Raw genomic sequence first — 22814 nt, forward strand, 5'->3', positions numbered from 1 at the left:
ATTAAGGCACCAAGTGTTCACAGAACAGGATCCTCAAACTGGAAATTTTAAGTGGGAAAAAATGTACCTCAGCATGCATTGTTATTCCTCAGTTGCTTTTTGTCTGGCCAAAATCCCTACTGTACAAAGAAGGGAAAACAGCAGAAGCAATTCAGTTGGATCAAAACCTTTCCTAGTGTCTCAGAAAAATTTGCTTGAAAGATTAATTTGGAAAAAGTTACCTAAGACTGATATCATGAGGAAGCAGTGCAGACTGAAGGAYCACAAAGGAGCACCAATAAACAGCAGCCTTGCAGGCTGACAGAAACTACCTAGWAAGAGCAATGATGGGTTCTGTGTTGTTTCACATCTTCATGGGGGGAAGGGGGAAAGTAAACAGAAAAGTAATGACATCTGCAAATGACATTTAACAAGAGGTCTTGCAAAAAAAAAAATCACAGCAACTGTAGAGAACCACAGCAGCTACACAGAAGGATACAAATTGACAAGAAGCAGGCACTGGGAAAAGCTGCCTCAGGGAGTCCAAGTTGATAAAACTAAAAYGAATGAGAAACAGAAAGGAAATGTAGTCTGAATGCTTAAGAAAAATTCTCTTAAAACAGCTGCAGTTAAAGAAACAAACAATGGCAGATACAATGCTTKCTTTCATGAGTCTTTCCAAATCAAACTACACAAGGATTAGAAAATACACCTGGAACAGTGCTGCACTGGGTGGGAGAGGACAAAGGTAGTTCCAGCTCCTTCCTATCTTTAGTTTCTATGACATGGCAAGTTTCTTTCTAGCAAAACCTGGCACTGCTGTGAATAAAAAGAAAACCTCTCCTAGCAGTGAATTTTGTGGCCTATTTTATCCATGTTTTCCATTTCAATCCATCTGGTTCCCAAAGATGCTGGAACCTGTACTGGAGGGATCCCCTTTCATCTTCAGTCAACCCTTCTGCTTCCAGCTGTTGGATTGGAAAGGGATGTATGTCACAATATGCTACATTTCATTTGTGGCCAGGGTGTTTGTCTTCTCTCCAGCATAAGGGAAACCTATTTGGAGCACGCAGTGAGCGTGCATTAGCTTCTATGAGAGACATTATGCATTGTCTGAAATTCTACAKCAGTGAGATGCAGGCTTCTTGTGCTGCAGCAATAAACTGGGTGGGAGATCTCCTCTCTGGCAAAGGATTTTTTTCCAGCTGGCAGGAACTGTCAGCTTTGCAGTGAAATGCAACTGAGAAGGTTTTTCATTAAGAACTATAATGGTAACATTCAGGTAACTGTAATAGAATAGTTTTTATAGACAACAATTTTTCTTTATTTCTCTAAGTCTCCAGTCTGAAGAGGAAAAGGGGAAATGTTTTAATATGTGCAGTATTCCCTGATCTTTTTTGACTCCCACTCTTATGCTAGCAGCAGATTATGGCATAGCAGCTAACAAGATGATGCTGTCCTGAGGGGCTATCATGAAGCAGCTGAAAGTAAAACAGGCAGATGGAGTGGAAAAACTGGAATGTATGTGAGAAAGGATGTTCTAAATTATAATGCAATCATGGCTATTGAAAATATTCACAAGGTTTTAATGTTTCACCCTCAAAACTAATTTTGATGTGATTTCCATTTTAATTTACCCACAGGTTTGACTTCAACACCTTTGTACAGTTTCTATTTAGGCTTCTAATTTACTGTTGCCATAAAAATAACTACTAGAGAATATTTATAGCCAGTTTAAATATTTACTCATTAATATTAGCAAGAATAAGGTATTTCTATTAAGAGAAGAATTTAATACTATTCACCTAGCTAGGGTTATTAAGGCTAAAAGCAAARCAAACACATATGTTTTGGGAACTTTTAAATAGTTCATGCAGAMGAAAAATTACTCTTTTTGAGAACACTGAACTTCAGGTTCCCTTCTATACTGTTGTGTTGCCAAAAGCAAACATAACAAATGAACTAACTCCAATCTGCACAATTAGTTTGCAGGCAAAGTGTCTGAAATAAGGAAAGGAAAATATTTGCCTCAGGAGTTGCTTCCCTCAGAGTCAAATTGACTGAAATCTCAGACTAAATGCAAGATGACATACAGCTGAACACAAGGGGAAACAGGACTCACTCTCATCTGCTGTGCTGGGGGAAGAACAGACTGGAGGAAAAACAAGAAATCAAAGGAATATTTTATTAACATCTGGCCCCAGGCAGTGGGACTTCTGATCTTTCGAGAAGTGCARCATCTTCCTGCCCTAACCTACCTGAGAAAAACAAAGTGAAAGCTTGGCAGCAAATAAACAAAAAGAGAAAAGTGGCAAACCAAATATCTCATGAGTATTAAACAAATTATGATCAGCCACAGAACTCCATGTTTCCCTTGTCCTGAGGAAATAGTTCAGGCATTTCCAGAGATGCAAATATCTCAAAGTTCTCTTGGAAAAAGAATGTTTCATTACTAAATCTGTGGAACACATCCGAATCTAGTCATTACTTGAATGGCATTTTTCTCCCCCTGCTYGATGAGATTTTGCTTGAACTACCAAAATTTGACAGATTCTGAATTGCTCAAACAGACAAACAAACAAGAAAACAAACAAACAAAGCAGTTCCTCAAGAATGTCATTTAAGGACACATGCAAAAAACTCAGCTCCAAAAGCAAAACAAAAAAAAAACTTGCCCAAAACTCAAGAAGAGTAATTTGATGAATAAATTGGATAAAATAAGGCAATAAATCTAAATTAACTTATAAAATGTTTCAGTTAGGAAACACTGCAATTTTTTTGGTACATTTTAGAACCCAACTTACTCTAAAATAATTTTCATCTCAAAATTGATACAAATTAAAAATTTATTGAAAATTATTGCAAGATCTCTAAAGGAAAATAAATGGTCCACACTGGGTCTAACCAAACTTTGAATTTTTTGTCCTTTTCCCATTTTTTGATTCAATCTAAAACAACTTTTTTGTTCTTCCAATGTTTTTATTAAGCAATGGTTTCTATAGATACTTCAAGGCAAGTCAGCCAATTAGTCTGTTGGGGTTTTTTTTGTTTGTTTTTTCTTTGCTTTTGTGTTTATTTATTTTTTTTTAATTTGCTCTGGAACAAAACGTTTTATTTCACTTTTYGGAATAGTAAATTGAAAGTTTGCAGAAAGATCAGCAATTTCCCTTAGAATGCTACCAAGCATTACACCTCTTGCTTCAGAAACACAGACAACAGCTTCTCCTGAAATTCAGAGAGGAACATATAGTAGAGCTGGAATTAAGAAACAACATTTTAAGACAGAAYAGAATCACTTAGAGAAGTTACAGTGAAACTGGACAAGCTTTCAAAGTCAGTTTATTATAATAGGGCTTTTAAGGTGCCTGAAAGTTACTCAGTGATGTGGGGAAAGAAAATGTAGCTACCAAGAAATCATTTTCTGTATGATCTTGCCTGTTCGTTTTGGGTGGAACAAGATGCTTTTGTGGGCCTTAGAAGCAATGTATTTTATGCGAGTAGCACCTCAGAGCCTATACTTGTCACATTTTTAAAAATTCTTCTTGATATTAAGCCTGCAACAGTGAACCATCTAGACAAACAGCAAGCAGATATCATTACAATATCCAAAAAAAGATAAGTAAGACACACTTCAAAATATATCATAAAGCAATAGGGAGGTTTTAAAAAAATGGCTGGGGTTTTACTATAGCTAAGCAGCACACCAAAGACCATTCACCAAACCACTGAGTCTGGGATGCTGTAAGAAAGAATGTCAAGCAGACTTGATATTATAGAGATTTTCTGTAACAAATCGCTGACCCAGACATTTAGGGCACTAAGCTACCATGTATTGTGAAACAGATTTGGTATCAAAAATTTGCATTCAGTTTTAGGAGCTATGGAAGGAACCTACGTTCCAGGAGAAGCTCCATGATAGTGCTGATTGCTCAGTACTCTAGCAAATACTTGTGCAACTTCTTTTAATTTATTTATTATACCTGACATCGGTGGAAATCATGACAGTGTGTAACGTGTTAGGAATGTGAGTATGCCTTTGCTGGATCAGGACTATAGTGACCAGTTTTGTTAAGGGCTGCATTTGGAATCCACTGAAACACAGCTTCACACCATTGATTGTGGCCTCTGTTTCCCACCCAGGTATCAAGAGCAAACAGAACAACACAAGTATATGGCTGTTGGGAATTAAAAAGTGAAATCAAAGCCATAATTCCAAACAAGTCACTGCAAACATTTTAAAATCTTAATTTTGAGTCTTTGTGCGGATGAAATTCACTGTATTTATTTCACTTGGCTCATATATTGTTGCTCATAATTTGATTAGCCCTGTCATTTATGTAATAAAACCGTATCTGTCTATAGCTTTTAACACAGTGTGACCAAAGGACTGTCATTCCAGCACATTTTTGGAGTATCTTGATACATTATTTAACTATGAACTTATGTGCACCAGCCTTTTTATCTCCAAAAAGCTTTTTATAATAAAAAAAACCCCAAACTAATAAAAACTTGCAGGGATGCACAACATGTTCATTGAAAATAAATGATGATTCCACATTTAAACTTTTTTCTAAGGGAACTGCACAGGGCTGAGAAGCTGTTTTGAACAAAGTGTGTGTCCCTCCAGGCATGGTGACAGAATGCAATAGCCCTTGTTTTCTCGGCACATGTATTAAAAGTGAAATTGTCACAGAGGGCATTTTGAAATGTTGTGCAGTCACCCTGTTGGGAGGCCAGTTCCTCCTGAAGCATTATAAACATTTTGTTTACACTTCCTGATGACCATTTAATGAAATAGAACACTTCTGGTTTCTTTATTTTTGTCTTCTCAAGTATGTTATTTTTCCTTAGGCAGAATTAAGATGAATGCTTTACTCAAGCATGGTTCTAACTTCTGATTACAGAGCTGCTGACTGTAGCTCAGAATGCCCCAGTTTTCTGTTTCTTTGCTGTTTAGATGCTATTCTTCCTGAGAAATTTGGAAAAAGATACACATGCTTTCTATCTTGTCTTTAATGACTTCCATTTCTGGGGGAATTTCTCCAACTTTCTTAAAGCCCCAAAGCTGATACAGAAGAATTTCCTTGATTCCAGAGCGTAAGGTCTGGAGGAGAGGAATCATGAGCCATAAGACTTTTTGCAGGTCTGTGGAGGAAAACCTCTGCTACTTACAGACCATCCTGCTAAGTAATGCTCTCTCCTCTTATCTCCCAGAGTCTTGTGAAGAGAACTAGCAATTCCACAGGCTTTTCACAGGTCAGCAAAAAAACCCCATCTCTAGACCTGAACACAGACCCCAAGCAGTATGAATTCCCACATTTGACAGCCCAAATTGCTGTAAAGATTTGCCTAAAATGGAAAACAACATGGCTAGCAAGAAGACAAATGTTAGAAAAGTAAAAAAGGGAAGCTAGGGGTTATTCCCAGCTCCTGTACTTGCTTTGAGCATCAGGGAAGACATTAAGGATAGTAACCTTTCTCAAAATTCTGAATTTCCTGAACTCTGTGCAAAGAATTGTTAGAGACAAAAACCATCTGTGAAGAAGCACCTTACAAGGCTTTATAAAAAAGCTCCTGTTTTCTTACAGCCTTTGCACTCTGTGACCTTTGTGAGCATTAGGGTAGAGAGATTACATTTTAGAGGCAAAAAGGAAATATTACAGGGTCTTCTCATTTGGTCAACTTTGGAAATGGCTTCTAAGAAGGGGAAAAAACCTCTTTAAATTCAAAAGACTGGGAAAGCTTTTGCTGAGAAGTTTTAAACCTCAGATAACACATTCTAACTTCAGACCTGCAAGGGGAGAGAGGAGGGAGGTTTCAGCCTTTACATGCTGTAGCACAATGGCAATGACCAAATGAAACAGAGGAGATCTGTCTCAAAGAGATGTCTCACAGCACTACTATGCTCGAGGATCACCCAACACTACTCCATGTGCATCTCTGTATGTGTCTGAAAGTCATCTTGAAAGGGCCAAAACTGGACACTAGCTAAAAGATGGTCTGGTACACGTATTATTATAAAGCATTTTGAAAAATGAGATTTAAAAAGAAAAGTGATTGGAGGGAAGGAGGGGTGTGAATGTGGAAAATTTCCAGTTTTAAAAAACTTCTCCTCTCTTCAATACTAAAATTGCAATAAGTTCTTACACACAAGATTAGCTGTGATTTTACCTGCCTGGGTGCTTAGATGGCTTCAACAGGAAAACAAAGTCCTGATTAAATACTTACGTAAGTGATGAAGTCAGAAAGGATAAGTTTTGGTTCTTGCACAATAGAGGTCATAATATTTTTCAAAATTATTTTGGATTCTACTAGAGCATAACTTCCAGAAAAACATTCAGTCTTTATTTAAAATGTATAATAATAGATATCTATCACAAACTTTGATAAGTTATTCCAATGCATAATTACCCTGATGAAGGATACTTCCCTTATTCTAATTTGAACATCTCTTTGAACTTTCACTCATTTGATCTTGCTGAACCTTTGCTAAATTGGCAAGCCCTCTACCAAGAAATGTTATTTTCTCCTGCAAATGTGAATAAGCTAGGATCAAATTATCCTTTGACTTGCACCCAGATAAGCTCCTGCAGACATTTTCCTCAACTTTATGAGAAAATTTTCAGTATTATTTCTGAACTTTGCAAATTTGTAATTGGTCATCTTTGACCTGTGGAGATTAGCCCTGGACAAGTAGCTAAATCTACATTTTAAAACATATGCACTGCAAAAAGTGGTCCCTAGCACCCAGAGCACCAAACAAATACTTCTGTACTCATACTTGAATTATTCTGGTTATACAGCCAATGATCACACAAAGTATTTTGTCACTCATATTAAACCGGGAGTTCACATTCATCTAATTATCCATCCTGGACTGATTGTCATGCATCTCCTAATTCTTTCTGAACATAAAATTCTACAAGCCAGTGCCTCAAACACAGAATTCTGATGAGTGCCACAACTCTACATAAAGCCAGAGGAACTGGACTTCGAATGAGCTGTCCTGAAGAGGAGTCACAGAATGATACACACTGTACAGGGTTACTGTGCAGGAGGTCCAGTCATTGCATCCCTGTGTGCAGGCATGTTTGGAAAAAGGGATGACACAAAGTTGGTTTTTTTTTATGCATAAAAAATGAGGAGGCTTGTTGAAATTTGCTGACTATTAGCCCTGTCTTCAAAATTAATCTGTCTTGGACTCTCCACCAAAGAACCATGCACCTTTAAAAGAAAGTGTTTCTTGATTCTTGGCTCTTGTAGATCAGTTTAAGTTTCTTTAATGTAAGCATCAGGCATTTATATCAAATCTGGACCCTGTCCATGATACTTATCTATGTTTTATTCTTCCACAGAAAGCAGCAAAAAGTGAAGGGTAACAGGGACCACTGCTTTAAACTATGTGGGGCTTTTTGGTTTTGATCCTATCAAAGGCATCATATTTAATAGGGATCAAAATGTCAACAATTTTACAAGGTTTCCACTCAGGGCTATGTGAAGAGGAAAATGCACCCTGCACAGGTGCTAATTATTTTGGCTGGCTTCTAATCTCAACAGTGCCTGCCTTATACTCCGCATCATGGTGGAAAATAGCTTTCAAAAGCACTAATATTAAGAGTAGTCCCCTGTAACAATGGGCACAATGAGCAAGAACCCGTCATAGCTTTTCTGGGTACCTGGTGTTCAATGAACATCTTAGCAACAAAGGAGGGAATGTGGCTCAGGGGCCAAACCACCTGAAAGGTATTTCTTTCCATTTGGATGACAAAGAAGTTTGAGGTTTTGTATTCAGAAACAACCAGTAAACTTCCCCCTGCCTTTCCCCCCTCTTAATAGGCAGTTTATTGGCTGAGTGAGATTCGGGAGGAATAGAACATTCTAAGAAATGGATTAGGAGAACGAAAGCAGCAGCACACAATGAACAAGCCTGGAAATTAACTATAGCATTAAAAAAACTCAGGAAACATAATCCCTCCTGCACAACCATTTATTTTCTAGTAACAGAGAGAAGGATTAGGTTCACATCAGAAATATAGGGATGTATTTGCATAATGAGCTGTTTATCATGCTCATATAGCCAAATTGAGGTACAGTTTGGGTAAGTGGACTACAAGGAGCCTGCAAAACTTGGACTGCCAACCTCAAAGGGTTGTGTTCAGCAATAAAACATTCAGATGGTGGTCAGTTACAAGGGGTTTTCCACAGGAGTTGATACTGGAGTCAGCCTATACTGTTTAGCATTCTGACTAATGAGATGGAAATGAGGTAGAAAGTGTCCTCAGCAATGTCACACATGGCACCAATTTGGGGTCTGTGACAAAATACGCTGGGGATGGGCTGCTGCTCAGAGAGACTTTGACAGGCTGGACAAGAGCATAAGAGAAAGCTCCGAAACTGGAAAGTCCTGAATGGGACTGTTCCTGAATGGAGAATACTGGATGGAGGACAAGTAGATAAAAAGGAGCTTTCCAGGAGAAGTTCTGGGGGAGTTGATGGACAGCAAGTTGAACATGAGCCAGCAGTGAGACCTTGGGGCAATACTCCCCATCTTGGACCGTATCAACCCTTAGGTCATGGGAAGTGATGACCACTCTTAGCTCAGCACTTGTAAGACCATAGGTGAAATACATTTTGGATGCCTCAATCAAATACAGACCCTGACATGCTGAAGTACATCAATCAGAGAGCAATCAAAATGGTCAGAGGCCTGGCATTTGCAGAGAAGCTGGGAGAACTGGCCTTCTTCAGCCTGAGAAGGCTGAGGGATCTCATGTTGCTTTCTAAAACTATTCAATGGAACCACACTCTTCTAATAGATGCACAGACAGAATGAGAGATAACAGACACATAGTGCAGCAAAGTCTAATTACATATTACGGATTTTTACTTTTGTTTTTTACTGAATATAATAATAGTAGCTGCAAACAGGAACAGGCTGCTTTGAGAGGTATGCATGAAGACACTTAAAACTCACTTGGAAAAGCTCTAAGCAACCTGAGCTGACTTTCAATGGAAAGAGGACCAAAAGACCTTGGAAGATCTTTTCTGACCTAAATTGTCTGTAATTTGACAGTTCTACTTGGGAAAGCTTCTCTTTTCACCGTCTGTATCTTTTTTGAGAACAACTGTGTAGAAATGATCTGCATATAGAGGGTATTGCAGTGCTTCTGTCATCCCCTGAGCTCACTTTGACAAATACAGGTACAGAAGGGAAGGCTGAGGAGTTACAGCAAGAATAATTAAAAGTCAGGATACAGCTGAGCATAGAACAAGAAAGACAATGAGGAAAGGAAGGAAATGAACTGCTTCTTCTGAGATTTGTGTCCACTCAATTTTGCAGATTCTTCTCTTTCAAAAATCTCTTGATATTTTTTTTAGAGGAGAAAGGTTTGTCCTGAACCTAGTTTGCCCTAACACAAAAATACTTAAAGCATAGTGATTCCTGTAGCAAAGAGCACCTAAGAGAGCGGTTTGCCTATGATCAAATCCAACTGGTTTTGTTAACACTGTCTTATGGGAATGACTTTGACACAGGGGATACAAAAACATCTTAGTTACTCTGCCACTTTCTGTGACAGGCACCAAGCTACCTATTAAGAGTCCAAAGATGGAGTCCAGCTGTGATGCCTCTTTTCTTTGCTTTGGGACTGGAGCTAAAACCTCTGTCTCTGTCTCTACAAAAAGGAACTGTCTTCACACAATCACTTTTATGAGCACAATGAGAAACTGGAAAGTGAACTTGCACTTCAGAAGAAACCGTACTGGTTTTACTATAACTATGGATTTGTCTGGGGTTCTCCTGCATTATAATAGAAGGTTTTGTTCTCAGTTTAGGCACCTAGATGTCTTTACTAAGCTTTTATGTGCTAGTCTTTCATCTAAATTTAACCTGCTAATGATTGTCCTCTGCAATAAAGAGGGCATTTCAGAGTGTTGGACAATATAATTACTGATCAAGGTATGTATGTTCACCTAAAGAACTGTCTTGATCAAGCTAAAAATAACACACTTCAAAATGATTTTTTAAATCATTACATTGGAATGCTGCATCTGTATGCCTGATTTATGTACTTTACATGGAGAACTTTACACTATGGATCCAGACCAATAAAATTTCCAAAACTAGGACAGTTTAATGAACTAAAAAGAAAAAAAATTACTCCAGTAAAACTACAATCTGGCATATTCTGGTCTGAATGTAATTTTTTTAAATCACAGGTATCTTAGGAGATAAACATTTTCAGTGTTTCAAAGAAGGCCTGGTAGTATTTTTTTTAAAAGGTAGTTAATAGAGGGGCTGAGAGATTCAATTGCTAAGGAGAAGAGGATGTCTCTCAGAGAATGCCATGAACAGTAGACAATTCAGCCACAGCAATCCCATTACTACATGGACAGGCCTCTCAAACTGGAGGCACCATTTTCAAAATCAAATACATATTGGCCCTAATTTCAGAAATGTCAAACATGCTGTAAACAAGTTCTCAGTACATCACATGCTTTAGAAAGGGCATGAGCAAGACTGGAAAGGAAGCCATTCTCTGAGGGTAGTCAGCTCTAAAACAGCTTATTTTTAAGTGCAAGCTACAGCAGAGATAGGGATATGGTCATCAAAAGCAGAATTATCAGTTTAGCTTCCCACCTTTGACAAACAGACTGACATTTCCTGTTGAGACTAAAAGCACCCATTTACTGGCACTTCCTCAACTGCTACCTGGACAATGTGCACAACACTTGTACTTCAAATGCATCTTTACATGTATAAAGCCCATGAGTATCAGTATGCCTTGCACTGATAACAGTATTTATTGAACAAACTCAGAGTGGAGGAATAAACTCCTGAAAGGAGGAATAATCTAATAAAAAAAAAAAAAAAATTGCACAGTGTGAACCCAAGTATATAAAGAAAATGCAAGTTTTGACTTCAGTGTTGGACATGTTTTTTTTTTTAATCACTAAAATGCATTTTTCACCTGTTTGCAAAGGCTTCCTACTTTCAACCAATCCTAATGACAGCAGTTCCTGTACCAAACATTGTTAATGTTTTAGATAATGTAGACAGGAATGTTGCAATGGCTTTTAGAGGGGGCATTGCTAACCTTGGTCAGGCCATGGTATGTAGACGGTTGTATAAACTGCGCATTTTCTGACCTCCTCATTCACAGACAGTTTGACAAAATCCTCCTCTCTCACCCAGCCAATATGCATGGGTAGAATTACCATAATGTCGTGAGCAGAAGAATTACCGTAATGCCTGTGGAGCTTGGCTGAGAGCTGTTTCCAGGCTTCTTGAGCAGGACCCCAGCCAGTGCAGTGACTACCTGTTGTGGGTTAAGATTTTCCCCCTTTTGTTCCCCTTCTTTGGGAACTTTTTCTTTCCCATTTGTTGCTGGGATATACTAATTGCCAGGTCATCCTCTTGATGGCTGGGTGATTAACGAAGACAATGATACCTATGCCCCACCTTAATGGTCTTGCCAAGCGCTGGGAGAGAGTGTTTTTGTGTGGTGGTGGGGGGGGTGATTTCACTTGCTTGGCGGCTTCGCTGAGAGAAGGAAGTCTGCCCGCTGGCTGCTCCGGAGAGAGCTGGCCTGCCCTTTTTCTGCAGAGACCACCATCTCTGCTCATTGGGTTCCTGCTTGCTGCACAGTGGTTTTCTCTCCTGTGCCTTGCCGGGAACCTCTGTGATTCCAGCTTCAGGAGTGAGCTCTGCTCCATCCCGTCTCATAGCCGTGGGATTTCTGCTCGTCTCTTTGCCGTCCTGGGTTTCTTGCTGTCCAGAGGAGCACCGAGATCGGCGTTTCCGCTGTGAGTTTTGCAGAGAAACTTTTCGCCACCCACCTCTGCCATTCTTTTTGTCAATCATTGTCGATGCGGGAGATCTGAGCCAGCCGGGACCCGCGCCACAGCGCCCCCTGCAGCCACCGGAGAATCACTGCACCCACCCTGCCCGGCCGGGAGCCAACAGCGCCCCTGCCGGCTGGGACTGTAACTGCACCAAAGGGGAGGCTGTGTCTCTGTGTGAGGCTGTCACTGAGTTTGGGACTGAGCTGGTTGTTGCTATTGTTATTGTTACTTGTTTCACCTTGTTATRCATATTAGTAAAATCTGTTATTCCCTTTTACCCATATTCTTGCCTGAAAGCCTGTGATTTTTCAAAGCTATAATAATTCCAAGGGAAGGGGGGTCTTATCCACCACTCCAAGGGGGGTCCCTGCCTTCATTGGCAAACACCTGTCTTTCAAACCAAGACACTAGAAAAGGCCCATTTCACACTGCTTTACCAGTCATTTGTTTTCTGCATGGAAGATGCACAGTATCATGAAGAAGCACAAGATCTAATCCAGACTGATTTCATGTAAACAGTCTGCTCTGTGCTTCTCTTTTGTCATTCAAGTTTGCTAAATATTATGCAAAAATTATGTAAGAGATGCTTTCAATCTCCACTTCAACTTCCATAAGTCCTTTTCTTCAGGGAAACAATAAAGGAGTGAGACTCATTCTAGCACTCTTCCAGACATTACAAACATAGGAGCAATAAGGCACATTACACATGTAGCCTAGTAATTGTTAGGTGCTAGCCATTCCCTTCTGTTCCCAATCCTCAGATCTTGTAATGTCACATTTCCCAGTGTGGGAGTATGAATTCTCAGCTCAAGCTGTTGAGACACTTCCTTACGGTATCTGGTGGTTGCACTGAGGCACTGCATTTCAGATGAACCTCAAATCCCCAGGATGGGCTTCTGTAGTTAGAAGTCTGAAATCCCCTGGGCCAAAGTTTTTAGAAATGTCCTCCTGGCACCCAAATTTCACATTCATACTAAAGCTCCATTTGGCAGGCATGGGGTCTACTCTCAGCTGATGGAAGCTGTGCTGCAGTAAAGTCAGAGAAGCCAGGGGTGATTCACACCTGCTGAAGAAGTGGCCAGAAGTCCTAACAGTCACCAGAGACTGCTTTTAAAAGTTATTCTCCACCATGATGGAAAGTATAAGGCAGACAAAGTACTAAAAGCTTTTATGTTTGGAATTCCTTTTACAAGATACTATTCTGAGGACTAAGATGACTGTTAGTCCCGAAATGAACATTAAACCATACAGTGCAACTCTRGAGCTGTCAGTTTAACATCTGTAAAAGGAAAAAGCATAGTGTAGCAACACTTTCAAAAGCAGTTTAGTCAGTGAATGATATATAGGTTGCATGGCAAGAAAAGTGTGGTTTTACTTGTGCATGAGGAATCTGTAAGAGTTAAACTCAGTGCAGACAAACAACATGGAGGGGATGATACATAAAAAGGGTATTGCTTAAGCAGCTTCCTGAATGTTTGCCAGTGAAGCACAGAAAAAAACTTGGAAACCTTTGTGGTACAGAAGGAATTGTGTTTAAAATTCTTGAGGAAGAGAAAGTTATCACAAATAAAGAATGGTTCTAAGACCATTTTAAACACTAATTAAATCTTCACTGAATGACTTCAAGCTTGGTCTGGTTTTCCTACAATTATATTATCACGGACTAAAGTATGACTTGGATTATCTGCCTGTGTAAATGAAGAAGAATGAAAAACAACCATATAAAATCTCTCCTTGAAAATCTGTACTAGCTGTCAGGAGATCTGGCCTGGGCACACAGGAATAGGGGAGTGCAAACGCTTACTGGGTTTAAAGAACCTGCAGAGAAGGAACAAACACATCTTTGCCTTTAATACATGTGCCTTCCGGGACTCCTCCAACCTATGCTGTCCAGAGAGGCTCAGATAGAGAAAGATAAGAGCTTTCCTTCAGAAACAGTGAGGAAGCAGCAGAACAATTTTGACTTTGAGGGGTGCTTCTGAATCAAATCTACCAGGGTTAGGTCTGGCTGAAGAGGCTCGCATAAGAATTTCTTCTCTTGGAATTGTATCCTAGGTCTGTAGTAAACACTCTCCCAAGAGCAAAAGCAAAACCTGTCTGAGAGCCTGCCTCCCCCTGATCCAGCTCTGTTTAGCTCACTCAAGTTTCAGGGGTTTGGGGGCCCTTTCACAGTTCCTAAGTGCAGATCTAGGCACCTGAATTTCTATGCCTTCCCCCTTCTGGACCACTCTCTTTCATGAGAGTTTTGCTTAGAGATAGTGTCTTTCTTTTCTGTGCCCCACCTCTTTTTAGTTTTCTGAATCCTCCTTAGCCACACTGTTGCATTCAGTGTAAATTATTTTAATTTACTGAAGATATCAAACAAGCTCCTGTTTTATCCTCCTTGAGAAATATATACTTCCAGCCTCTGCTAAATTACTGAGGCAAACAATTAAATTCAATCCAGAAAATCATATGAAAGGGTGCTGATTCTGTCAATAACCTCGTTTCTTACTTCTCAGAGGTTGCACTGTTTCACTCAGTGACCTCTTGTTCCACATACTTGAAAACACATTTCATTTCTTATGATCACTTGTCAATCTTCCATACATTATCCACCTTCTGGTTTTCTTTCTAAAAAAAAAGTTTTTCTAACTACAAGGTGAGTTGTGTGAAGAAAGAAATTGTCAGGAAAGTAAAATCATGGGCAAGATTATGGGATTATGCATGGCCTGCTAGGTATGGATTAATACAAGAATTAACACATGTAATGAATGTGAAGGACTGCAGATATTCAATTATTTTTGCTTTCAGTGGAAGATTTATAGAATATACTGACATTTGATATTCCTATAAATCATTTGAACAGTAAGTTAACATAAATTAAAGCCTTACTTTTTTCAAACATTAACATTTTAGATACAAATATATGTTTTATACTACCCATCTTACATTACTGCATTATTCTGATGTTACGTGGGTGTGCCATATTTCTCTCTGCCAGTGTTAAAATGGCAGAAAGGAAAAAGCAAAAATACAGCAGAAAGAAGGTAGCTATAGAAGGTGGTCATCTCTGAGTAGAATAACAGGTACTGCTTTCTGGTGCAACAGTGAACTGAACTGACATCAACAATTGAGTTGGGTATAACATAAGCTTTCAGTTTTCAGGAAAAATCCACAAAACTTATCTCTGTCTCATGCTTTGTGGAGTTGGGGAACAGGAGTGGGCAGACCTAGCCTTTCTATTTGCAATTCTGGCAAAGAAGAGTCAGGAAACAATCCTATTCTGCCAAAATCTTGTATCCATATCAATCTGTGTTCTGTTAAGACATTCTTTTGAACATTTCCAGACAACAGAAATGCTCTGCAGAGGTTAAAATACAAATTCACAAAAATTAGTGAGATTCCCACCAATATGCATAGAAAAATAGAAATAACAGATGACCCAACCACAACTTGTTCACTCCTTTTTCTAGTTCGCCTTTTTAATTCAATGCAATATATTTCCGTGAAGCAAAATACTATTATGGTGAATAATTTCCTGATAGTGCAGGGATATTTAAATGGACTCATCTGTTCCAAATGGAGGCTTCACCATCTGTTCTGTCCTTTTATTACAAAGAGAGAGGGAACTTAACTCACTGCATCAGCATGTAAAGCCTAGCATTGAAAAGATTAAGATGTACGTGTGTGTTCTTAATGCACCTGGTATGTTTTCTCACATACCAAACACAAATCAGTGAGAAGACCTGTCTCTTGTAACCTAATAAATTCTCTGATCTAGTGCCTTTATTCCTTTCTCATGGCAGCAGACATTGATGGCCAGTAGATTGCATTTTATTAGCACAATTATGATCCTGTTGCTGTCTGGAAGGAGTTATATCTCTATGGGGCTAACATTTTGTGATACCATTTACTTCTCTACAAAAAAAAAAGAGCCTCAGTTCCTACTCATTCCCTCTTGCTGGGCCTATATATGAGTTATCACGGACAGCAATCTTGTAGATGCGTTGAGGATCTGCCAGATTGCTGAAAAGCTCTGTTCTTCGCCAAAGGATGTCGCACAGTCTTTTCTAACACCATATGGAGAAGACCAGACACCCCAAAATGCATGACGTTGTACCATTCTTACCATTTTAAAGGTAAATTTAGCTGTAGCTTAGGAAGGGAGGTGCAAATTACCACATCTCATACTGTCTGTACCAGGAGACTGATTGCACACTCAGTGCAAGTGTTAATTAAAGAGAGCCCTCAGATCCTACCTGTGTTGTAGCCCCTCCCAAGCGCTGGCCAGGGCCGATGGTTCTTCCAAAGGTTGCCCAAATACCAATCACTCTGGTTCTCCACTAAGCCAAGAACTTGCTGCCCTGGAAAACAAGAAAATTGCAAGAAGATGATACAGTCAATCAGTGCAAAACACACAAGAAATCTGGAGAGGGACAACCAGTGCAAAGAGAAGGCAGGGATTTGGGGGCTGCCTTCCCTCCATGCCTTTGGAAGAAATCTGCTTATGTAACAGAGAGTGAGCCCAGCACAGTAAATTCAGCATGGCTCATTTCTTTCCTTCTTCCCTGGCTAGTCAGAGTAATTAAACACTGTGAGAACCTTTGTCATGCTGACAGAAATATATCACCCCGACAAATGTGAATGCTGCTTGATTTTGGAATACAATGATGGAGAATCTTCCTAGTGAGAATTAAGTGTTGACAAAATTATCATCTAATATAAAGATCTGTTCATACTCTGCTGGAGAAAATATAATTGAAGAAAAAGGCTCAGTATAACAAATTATTCCCTTCCCATGCTCTCCCCACTAGTTTCAATGATTTTTTTTCTCAGTCACAAAGGAAACCCCTTTTGCTCAGACAAATACTGAATTTGAAGAGTTTACCTACACAAGAAAGTTGCACCACTTTTATTTAAGAGAGTAATTTAAAAGTCATTTAGGTAAGCCTTTGTAGAATGATGCATAGAAATTATGACTTCAGTTTTATTTTAGTTTATCTTACATTGATTAGCAGCTGGCTTCAGCTAGAATAAAATGTATTTTCAATCAAATGTGTCTAGAAGGTTTGCATTGCTTAAAAATCAACTGAAAAATGAATGCTTGTATAGATAAGGACTTAATTATGTATCCTAAAATGTGCTGTGTAAAATGTAAATAAGAGAAGTGATTGAAATGATGCTCCAGTAACTGAGGATGGAGGGAAGGGGAGAACTGCATTTGGATCTAGTCAGAGAAAGAAAAAGGAATGGTGCTTTGAAAAAGGGACATGCTCAGTGGGGGCACTGAGACTGGTACTGGAAATTACTTTGCAACCTTTTGAGAAAGCAATTAAGCATCATGCTTTGAAAACTCACTTCAAAATCCCAGCTATGCTCAAAAAATTGTGTGTATGGTCACTGCAGTGCACTGAAAGCCTGAAAAGATCATTATATGTTCCTTACATAGAACCACAGCTGTATTACTAAAATGTCAGTATGGCCCAAGACAAGGTTSGGCTGAGAACAAGACATAAAGACAGCTATGATTAATTCAATTTTATAATTGGCTTGAAAGGTGATTGCAATTCTCTCCTGCGGTATCTGTAATTCAGTGGAATGTCAGTAACTCCAACATATCTCGAAAAAAAATAAACCAGAACACTATGAAAGMATTCAAGGAGTGAATGGAAATCAATCTAAAAATAATTCTAAGAGATTACCAAGTCCACACCACTCCAGGATCATCCTGCTCTATCCTAATGACAACATGCCACTCCTCATCAAACTCTATTTTCCAAAGATGTCTCTCCTATTCCATGACACGTTTATTACACAATACATGTAATTTTTCACATTAGACTCCACAAATCATTTTTTAAGAAGGTGGAAAAATCTGGCGGAGAGTAAAAGGATCATATAAAAGACCCATTGGTGCTASTGAAAACTGGCAATAGTAACAGAATTTTAGCGGCAAACATATCCTAAGCAACTCTGCGCATGCAGATAAACTATGGCATCTCTCAACCTATGAGACACATAGAGAGCACATGAGGCATCACTAGCCAAATACTGGGATGAAATACCAAAGGGATCTCAACTAGTTGCAAGCAGTCTAAGGGAAAAAGAGGCTGAAGGGCACACAATTTAAATGAATGCTTGTTGACTACATGCTGGAAGTTTGCCTGTTTACAGCCACTCCCTTAGGGGTGAAGTAAAATAAATCAAGGTAAGAAACTACCATGGCTAGTAAACGATGAGAAAAAGAAAAAAGAAAACCCAAAAAAAAGTGCAGGTGCAGCTGGGCTACAATGGTAGGAAGATAGTGACCCTGCCCATAATCTAATAGCACATTTCACAACTCACAGAACCTTCTCAGGATAATATTGATAACACCAAAAGAAATGTTAGAATTCCATTTGCAAGAAGCAGGTACCGAACTTCTTCACCATAGAGCACCAATCTGCTTTCACTATATTAGCCCCATGAACCTCCCAACATGCTACAGACTTTAGTCTTTAAACCAATAGATAATAAAAAATGAACAAACCTTAATGCTTGTTAATGGTTTTCCTTTCCCACATAACAGTCCAAAGTCTCAGTTCTAATAACTTACCCCTGAAATACTTATTTCTCAGTAATGATTTCTCATGCCAAGATAAACTGAAAAAGGTTCAGAAAATTATGTTTGCATGTATTTACTTTAGCTGTATAATTTCCTTCCACTTTTCCCCTTTATTTTTGAAGACACCAGAACAAATCTCACTTTCACTAGTATTCTTTGAGGTTTGATATGGGACACGGATGAAGGCAGAAATTAACATCATGTAAGCTTTAGGGCTGAAATACAAGGATCAGATAATGTGACTTACTGTGCATCAACTGAGCTGGAATAACTGCATGTATAAGTCCTTTAGCTTGTCACAAATACACTGTAAAATGTTTAGCTAACACGCTTTGGTTGGCTTTTGCAATGGCCTGGGAATGTGCACATGTTCATGTACTGTCCTAGGGTAGAGCATTATGCAGCTTGTCAGGCTGTTGTAACTCTTACTGGTGCATAAAAGCCTATTAGGCAGATGTGATGGCTTGTCTCCCAAGCCACCTTGGAGAAAATTATGGAGATATGCTTTCCATCTTCTCCAGGCTGGAACAGTGTTGCTATCTCTGCCAAAGAGGAATATATTTTTTATTTCTTTTTATATTGTCTCTGTGATCTTAACTTAAGGTACAAGCAATCCAGAAACCAGAACTTCAGCTGCATAGCAAATACTAGTGTTTCCAAAAACGTTTTCATTCTGAATCAATACAGAAAAARGAAAATAGAAAGTATTTTCTGGAAAACATATTCTATGTATTTTTATCGGAAGATATTAAAATTACATCTAAATACGTACAACCATCCTCATGTTAAATAATATAAAACACAGCAACACATAATACAGATGTGTAATATATACACTATAGAGAACCTTATTCAACGTATGTCAAAGTTCAAATAAAAACAATTTCCTAAGTTTTGTCCTTCCAATTGCAGCCAACTGAAAATTGACTCGAAAGCTTTCACTCCAAGCTTCAATCAATTTTTTGTTAAAGAATCATTGTGACAGCTATTTAATTTAGTTATTTACTTTTTCAAGAGCATTAAAAAKTTAGAGGCACGAGGCACAGGCCAAAGTGATGTGTGGTGTCAAGCAGGCACAAGGAACAGCTCTCTGACCACACACCAACCTGTCCCTCTGCCACCCTTTGTGCCTTTCCCTGSAAGGTGCTCACAGTTCTGCAGGAACTATCACCAGGTTCACTTCACCTCTGACCACACATCAGACTGAATTCAGGTTTTTTTGGGCAGGATAGAGTGGAGTTCCTTCCCAGTATGGCCTTTTGGAAAAGACAAGCATGAAAGAGTTATGTGGGCTATTCTTCCAGCAGATGAGAACACGGTACCTGCCGTAATAGATTTGAACCATTTGGCATTCTGAGCTGCTGATCTCTTCTTCCTAAGAGTTATTATAATAAAATACCACAACTAACAGCAAAAGCTCTATCATTACCTGTTCTGGTCCTGCAGTTATGATTAACTGCACTCTTCTCACTCTCTGTTATTCCAGGCACAAGTTAGCTTATGAAAATTAAGCTGTCTTTCTTACTTCATACATCACCACTAACAGCCAGACAAGAGAAAACAAGGCAATGATTCTGGAATGACCACAGTGAAAAATTACCAGGCAGGCAGAATTACTGCTGAATTGCTGGGAATGGGGTTTATATGCTGCCTGGCTGTGGGATGAGACTTCTCCAGAAGGCAGCTGCAGCCACAGCATTTTGAACAGAACAGCTGCCTGACAGCTCTCGCACGATGAGAAGCTTGGCTGTTGCTGGGAAGAGGTTTCCATGGAAAAACAGATACTTCTGAACCTGACAACTCAATGCCTTCAATTCTGTTTTTACTTTACAGATTTTTGGTGGCTAATGGAGGGGAAAACATTATCCTGTAACTCAGGCATTGAAAGAGACTCCAGACCTTAGCTCAGCTCCCAGCTGTGAGACTTATTTCTTGGGTGACACTGAACAGGTCACAGAACAGCCTCTTGCTCAATTCTCCCTTAATAAAACTTTACCCCTCTTCCATTTTGCCTGTCTCACACATTGCAAATGTCAGAGTTAATAAGTGTGTGCTGCTTTCTACTGAAAGGGCAGCAGCAGCAGCTTGTGGCCAGGCTCCATCCAGCATGGGGCTGTCTCCAGCAGCAGGGAGGAGCAGCTGTGCAACACAAGCTCAACAGGGCAGCTGTAGGGTGGCACGTGAGCATGGTGGCCCTCTGGACACAGTGACTCATGGCACATGACACATCTGAACGAGTATCAGCTCTTATTTATGTTGGGTCTGCCATCGGCTGCTTTCATTTGGTGCCAGTCTTGGTRACTGTGAGCAATGTTTTCCTATACTGTCCTAATTTTTTCCCAATTTTAGAGGATTTCATTTTCTTTACAGTCTATAGTACAAAGGACCTTAACCTCAGTTCTTGCCTTGATGTATTTTGCTATTAAAAACAATAAAAACAGTAGTAAAAAATTATATTTATTACAGCTACTATCGACACCTTCTTTAGTGGGAGATGTTTTTCTTTATTTTAATCATGTGGTGGCTCTTACATGAYTCCCCTGCAATTACAATAAGAGCAATGGACCCACTGCAAACACTTTGTGTGAATTGCACTTTCTCAAGACATCAGACTGCTTCCAGAAAGGGGAAAATAAAAAGGAGTATTAAAGGGAAAAAAAGGGCTGGGGTGCCACCTTCTGATCTCCCATGGCCAAAGGGTGAGCTAATATCACAGCAAAGATCCGTTTCAGCACAGTTGCAATGTTTTTGGATTTGCAAGGTTTAGTTGTATTTGGTAGAAGCCTTCAAAGTTAAAATCAAGTGCAAAGTAGTTTAAAGGAGCTTTAAAAACACAGTAAGTAAGTAATTTCYACACTGTGGAGACTACTAAAGGCGAATAGAGCAGAACTCTGTCTTGTTACTTCTAACTACTTTAACAGCCATGGTTTAGAACATTAGGAATTTTATATAGACATGAAGGCTGGAGTTTCAGCCAAATAATGCCAGAGCAATGCATGCCTTCAATGTAAGCTGAAAGAGAGAAGGACTCAACAAGAATTTAAGAATCAAGCTCAGCAGGATTCAGAACTGCAGCATTCTGYTCCCAAAATAGGACACAGAAATAGAAAATAAAAAACTGACAGAAGGGAAGAGGGGAAAATGTCCATATTCTGAATGCTGGAAATATTCTAAATTGGCCAGTACCAAGCCTGATGAACCCTGTCAGGACTAGTTGAATCTATACTGATGCAATGAAGCACGGTTATTTTCTGCATGACTCAGAGTTAAAATCGCTGATTARTGTCCTTTCCCTCTTCTCTGCTTTTCCTGATTTCTTTTTCTTTAGCCTTTAAGCACCTGCATAAGAAACCCTTCCTTTTTGAAGTGTGTGAGGCCAAATCCTTAGCTGGTATAAATCAGCCCAACTGCAATGAAATTAGTGCAATTAAGCTGACTGACACCAGCTGAATGTATGTATCATGAAATGAACTCCATGATGAGTCTTGCCTGAGTGGCTGACCCTTTCTTGATGGCCTTCCTGCTCCTGATAATGTATTGGTTCATACAGAATATGKGGCTGCTAAAATTTTTCACTTCTCCTGCCACATCTCTCACCCACCTCTTCGGATCACTGTCAAGTTCGAGCTCTTCAGCCTCACTCTTGCTGCCCTTTGCAATTCTTGCACAGTGTATACCAATTCATGTTTCTTCCTGCTCTAAAGCTTATTCCTCTCTTCTGTTGCCATATCCTCTCTCATTCCTAAAAGTGACTCCATCTTCTCATGCAATAAATGCCCTGACTTAAGTCTGAAAAATTATTTCAAGCACAAAATCCCTCAGGACATTCCTCTAAATTTTTTTTTTAGAAATTTTACCATGAATCCAGTGTAAAATACACACACGAGATTTTGTGTGTGCACATAAAACAAATGTGCCAGCCCCTAGAAACACAGTTTCATACACCTGTATAGGACAGGATACACTGTGCTCAACAGAAMTGAATACTTTGACCTCTGCTGTGTTGTGCATTTATTTCCCAGGTGTGCGTACACGTAACAGATATATGCATTCTATTTGTATGCACACATTCACATACATATATACATGCATAAATATGTATAGATAAGTGTGTGCAAATATATAATCTCTGCTGTGAAGAACTGAAATGTAACATTTCAGGGAAAAAATGCCGCCTGCAAAAGTTGAACTTTTCTGTTTATATCTCATTTGCATCAAGTATGTTGGTGTTTCCCAAAAACCGTCACTCCTTAGTGGACTRAATACTCATAGAGAGAGACTGCATGAGTCTCTCTCAGGCTGGATGAGAAGGACACCAAAGAGCAGCTCACTGAATGTACAGCAGGACCGTCTCAGAAGAGGAAAGGATGGCTCCACAGGAGCATCATGGGGATAGTACACTAGT

At 39.3% G+C, this 22814-nt stretch overlaps 1 protein-coding gene across 2 annotated transcripts in view; it reads right to left on the minus strand.

The window, feature by feature from the left end:
• The window catches only part of LOC130585316 (xylosyl- and glucuronyltransferase LARGE1), a 273505-nt gene that overhangs the window by 53861 nt on the left and 196830 nt on the right, over positions 1–22814 (minus strand). For both annotated transcript variants that reach the window (XM_057385770.1, XM_057385761.1), the window contains one exon: positions 16065–16169. In XM_057385770.1, the coding sequence (XP_057241753.1) occupies positions 16065–16169 (105 nt within the window). The remainder of the gene's footprint in view (positions 1–16064; positions 16170–22814) is intronic.

Source organism: Malurus melanocephalus, unplaced genomic scaffold, assembly GCF_030028575.1.
Source record: "Malurus melanocephalus ecotype Western Australia unplaced genomic scaffold, MMel_1.1 scaffold_16, whole genome shotgun sequence".
NCBI classification, from domain to species: Eukaryota; Metazoa; Chordata; class Aves; order Passeriformes; family Maluridae; genus Malurus; species Malurus melanocephalus.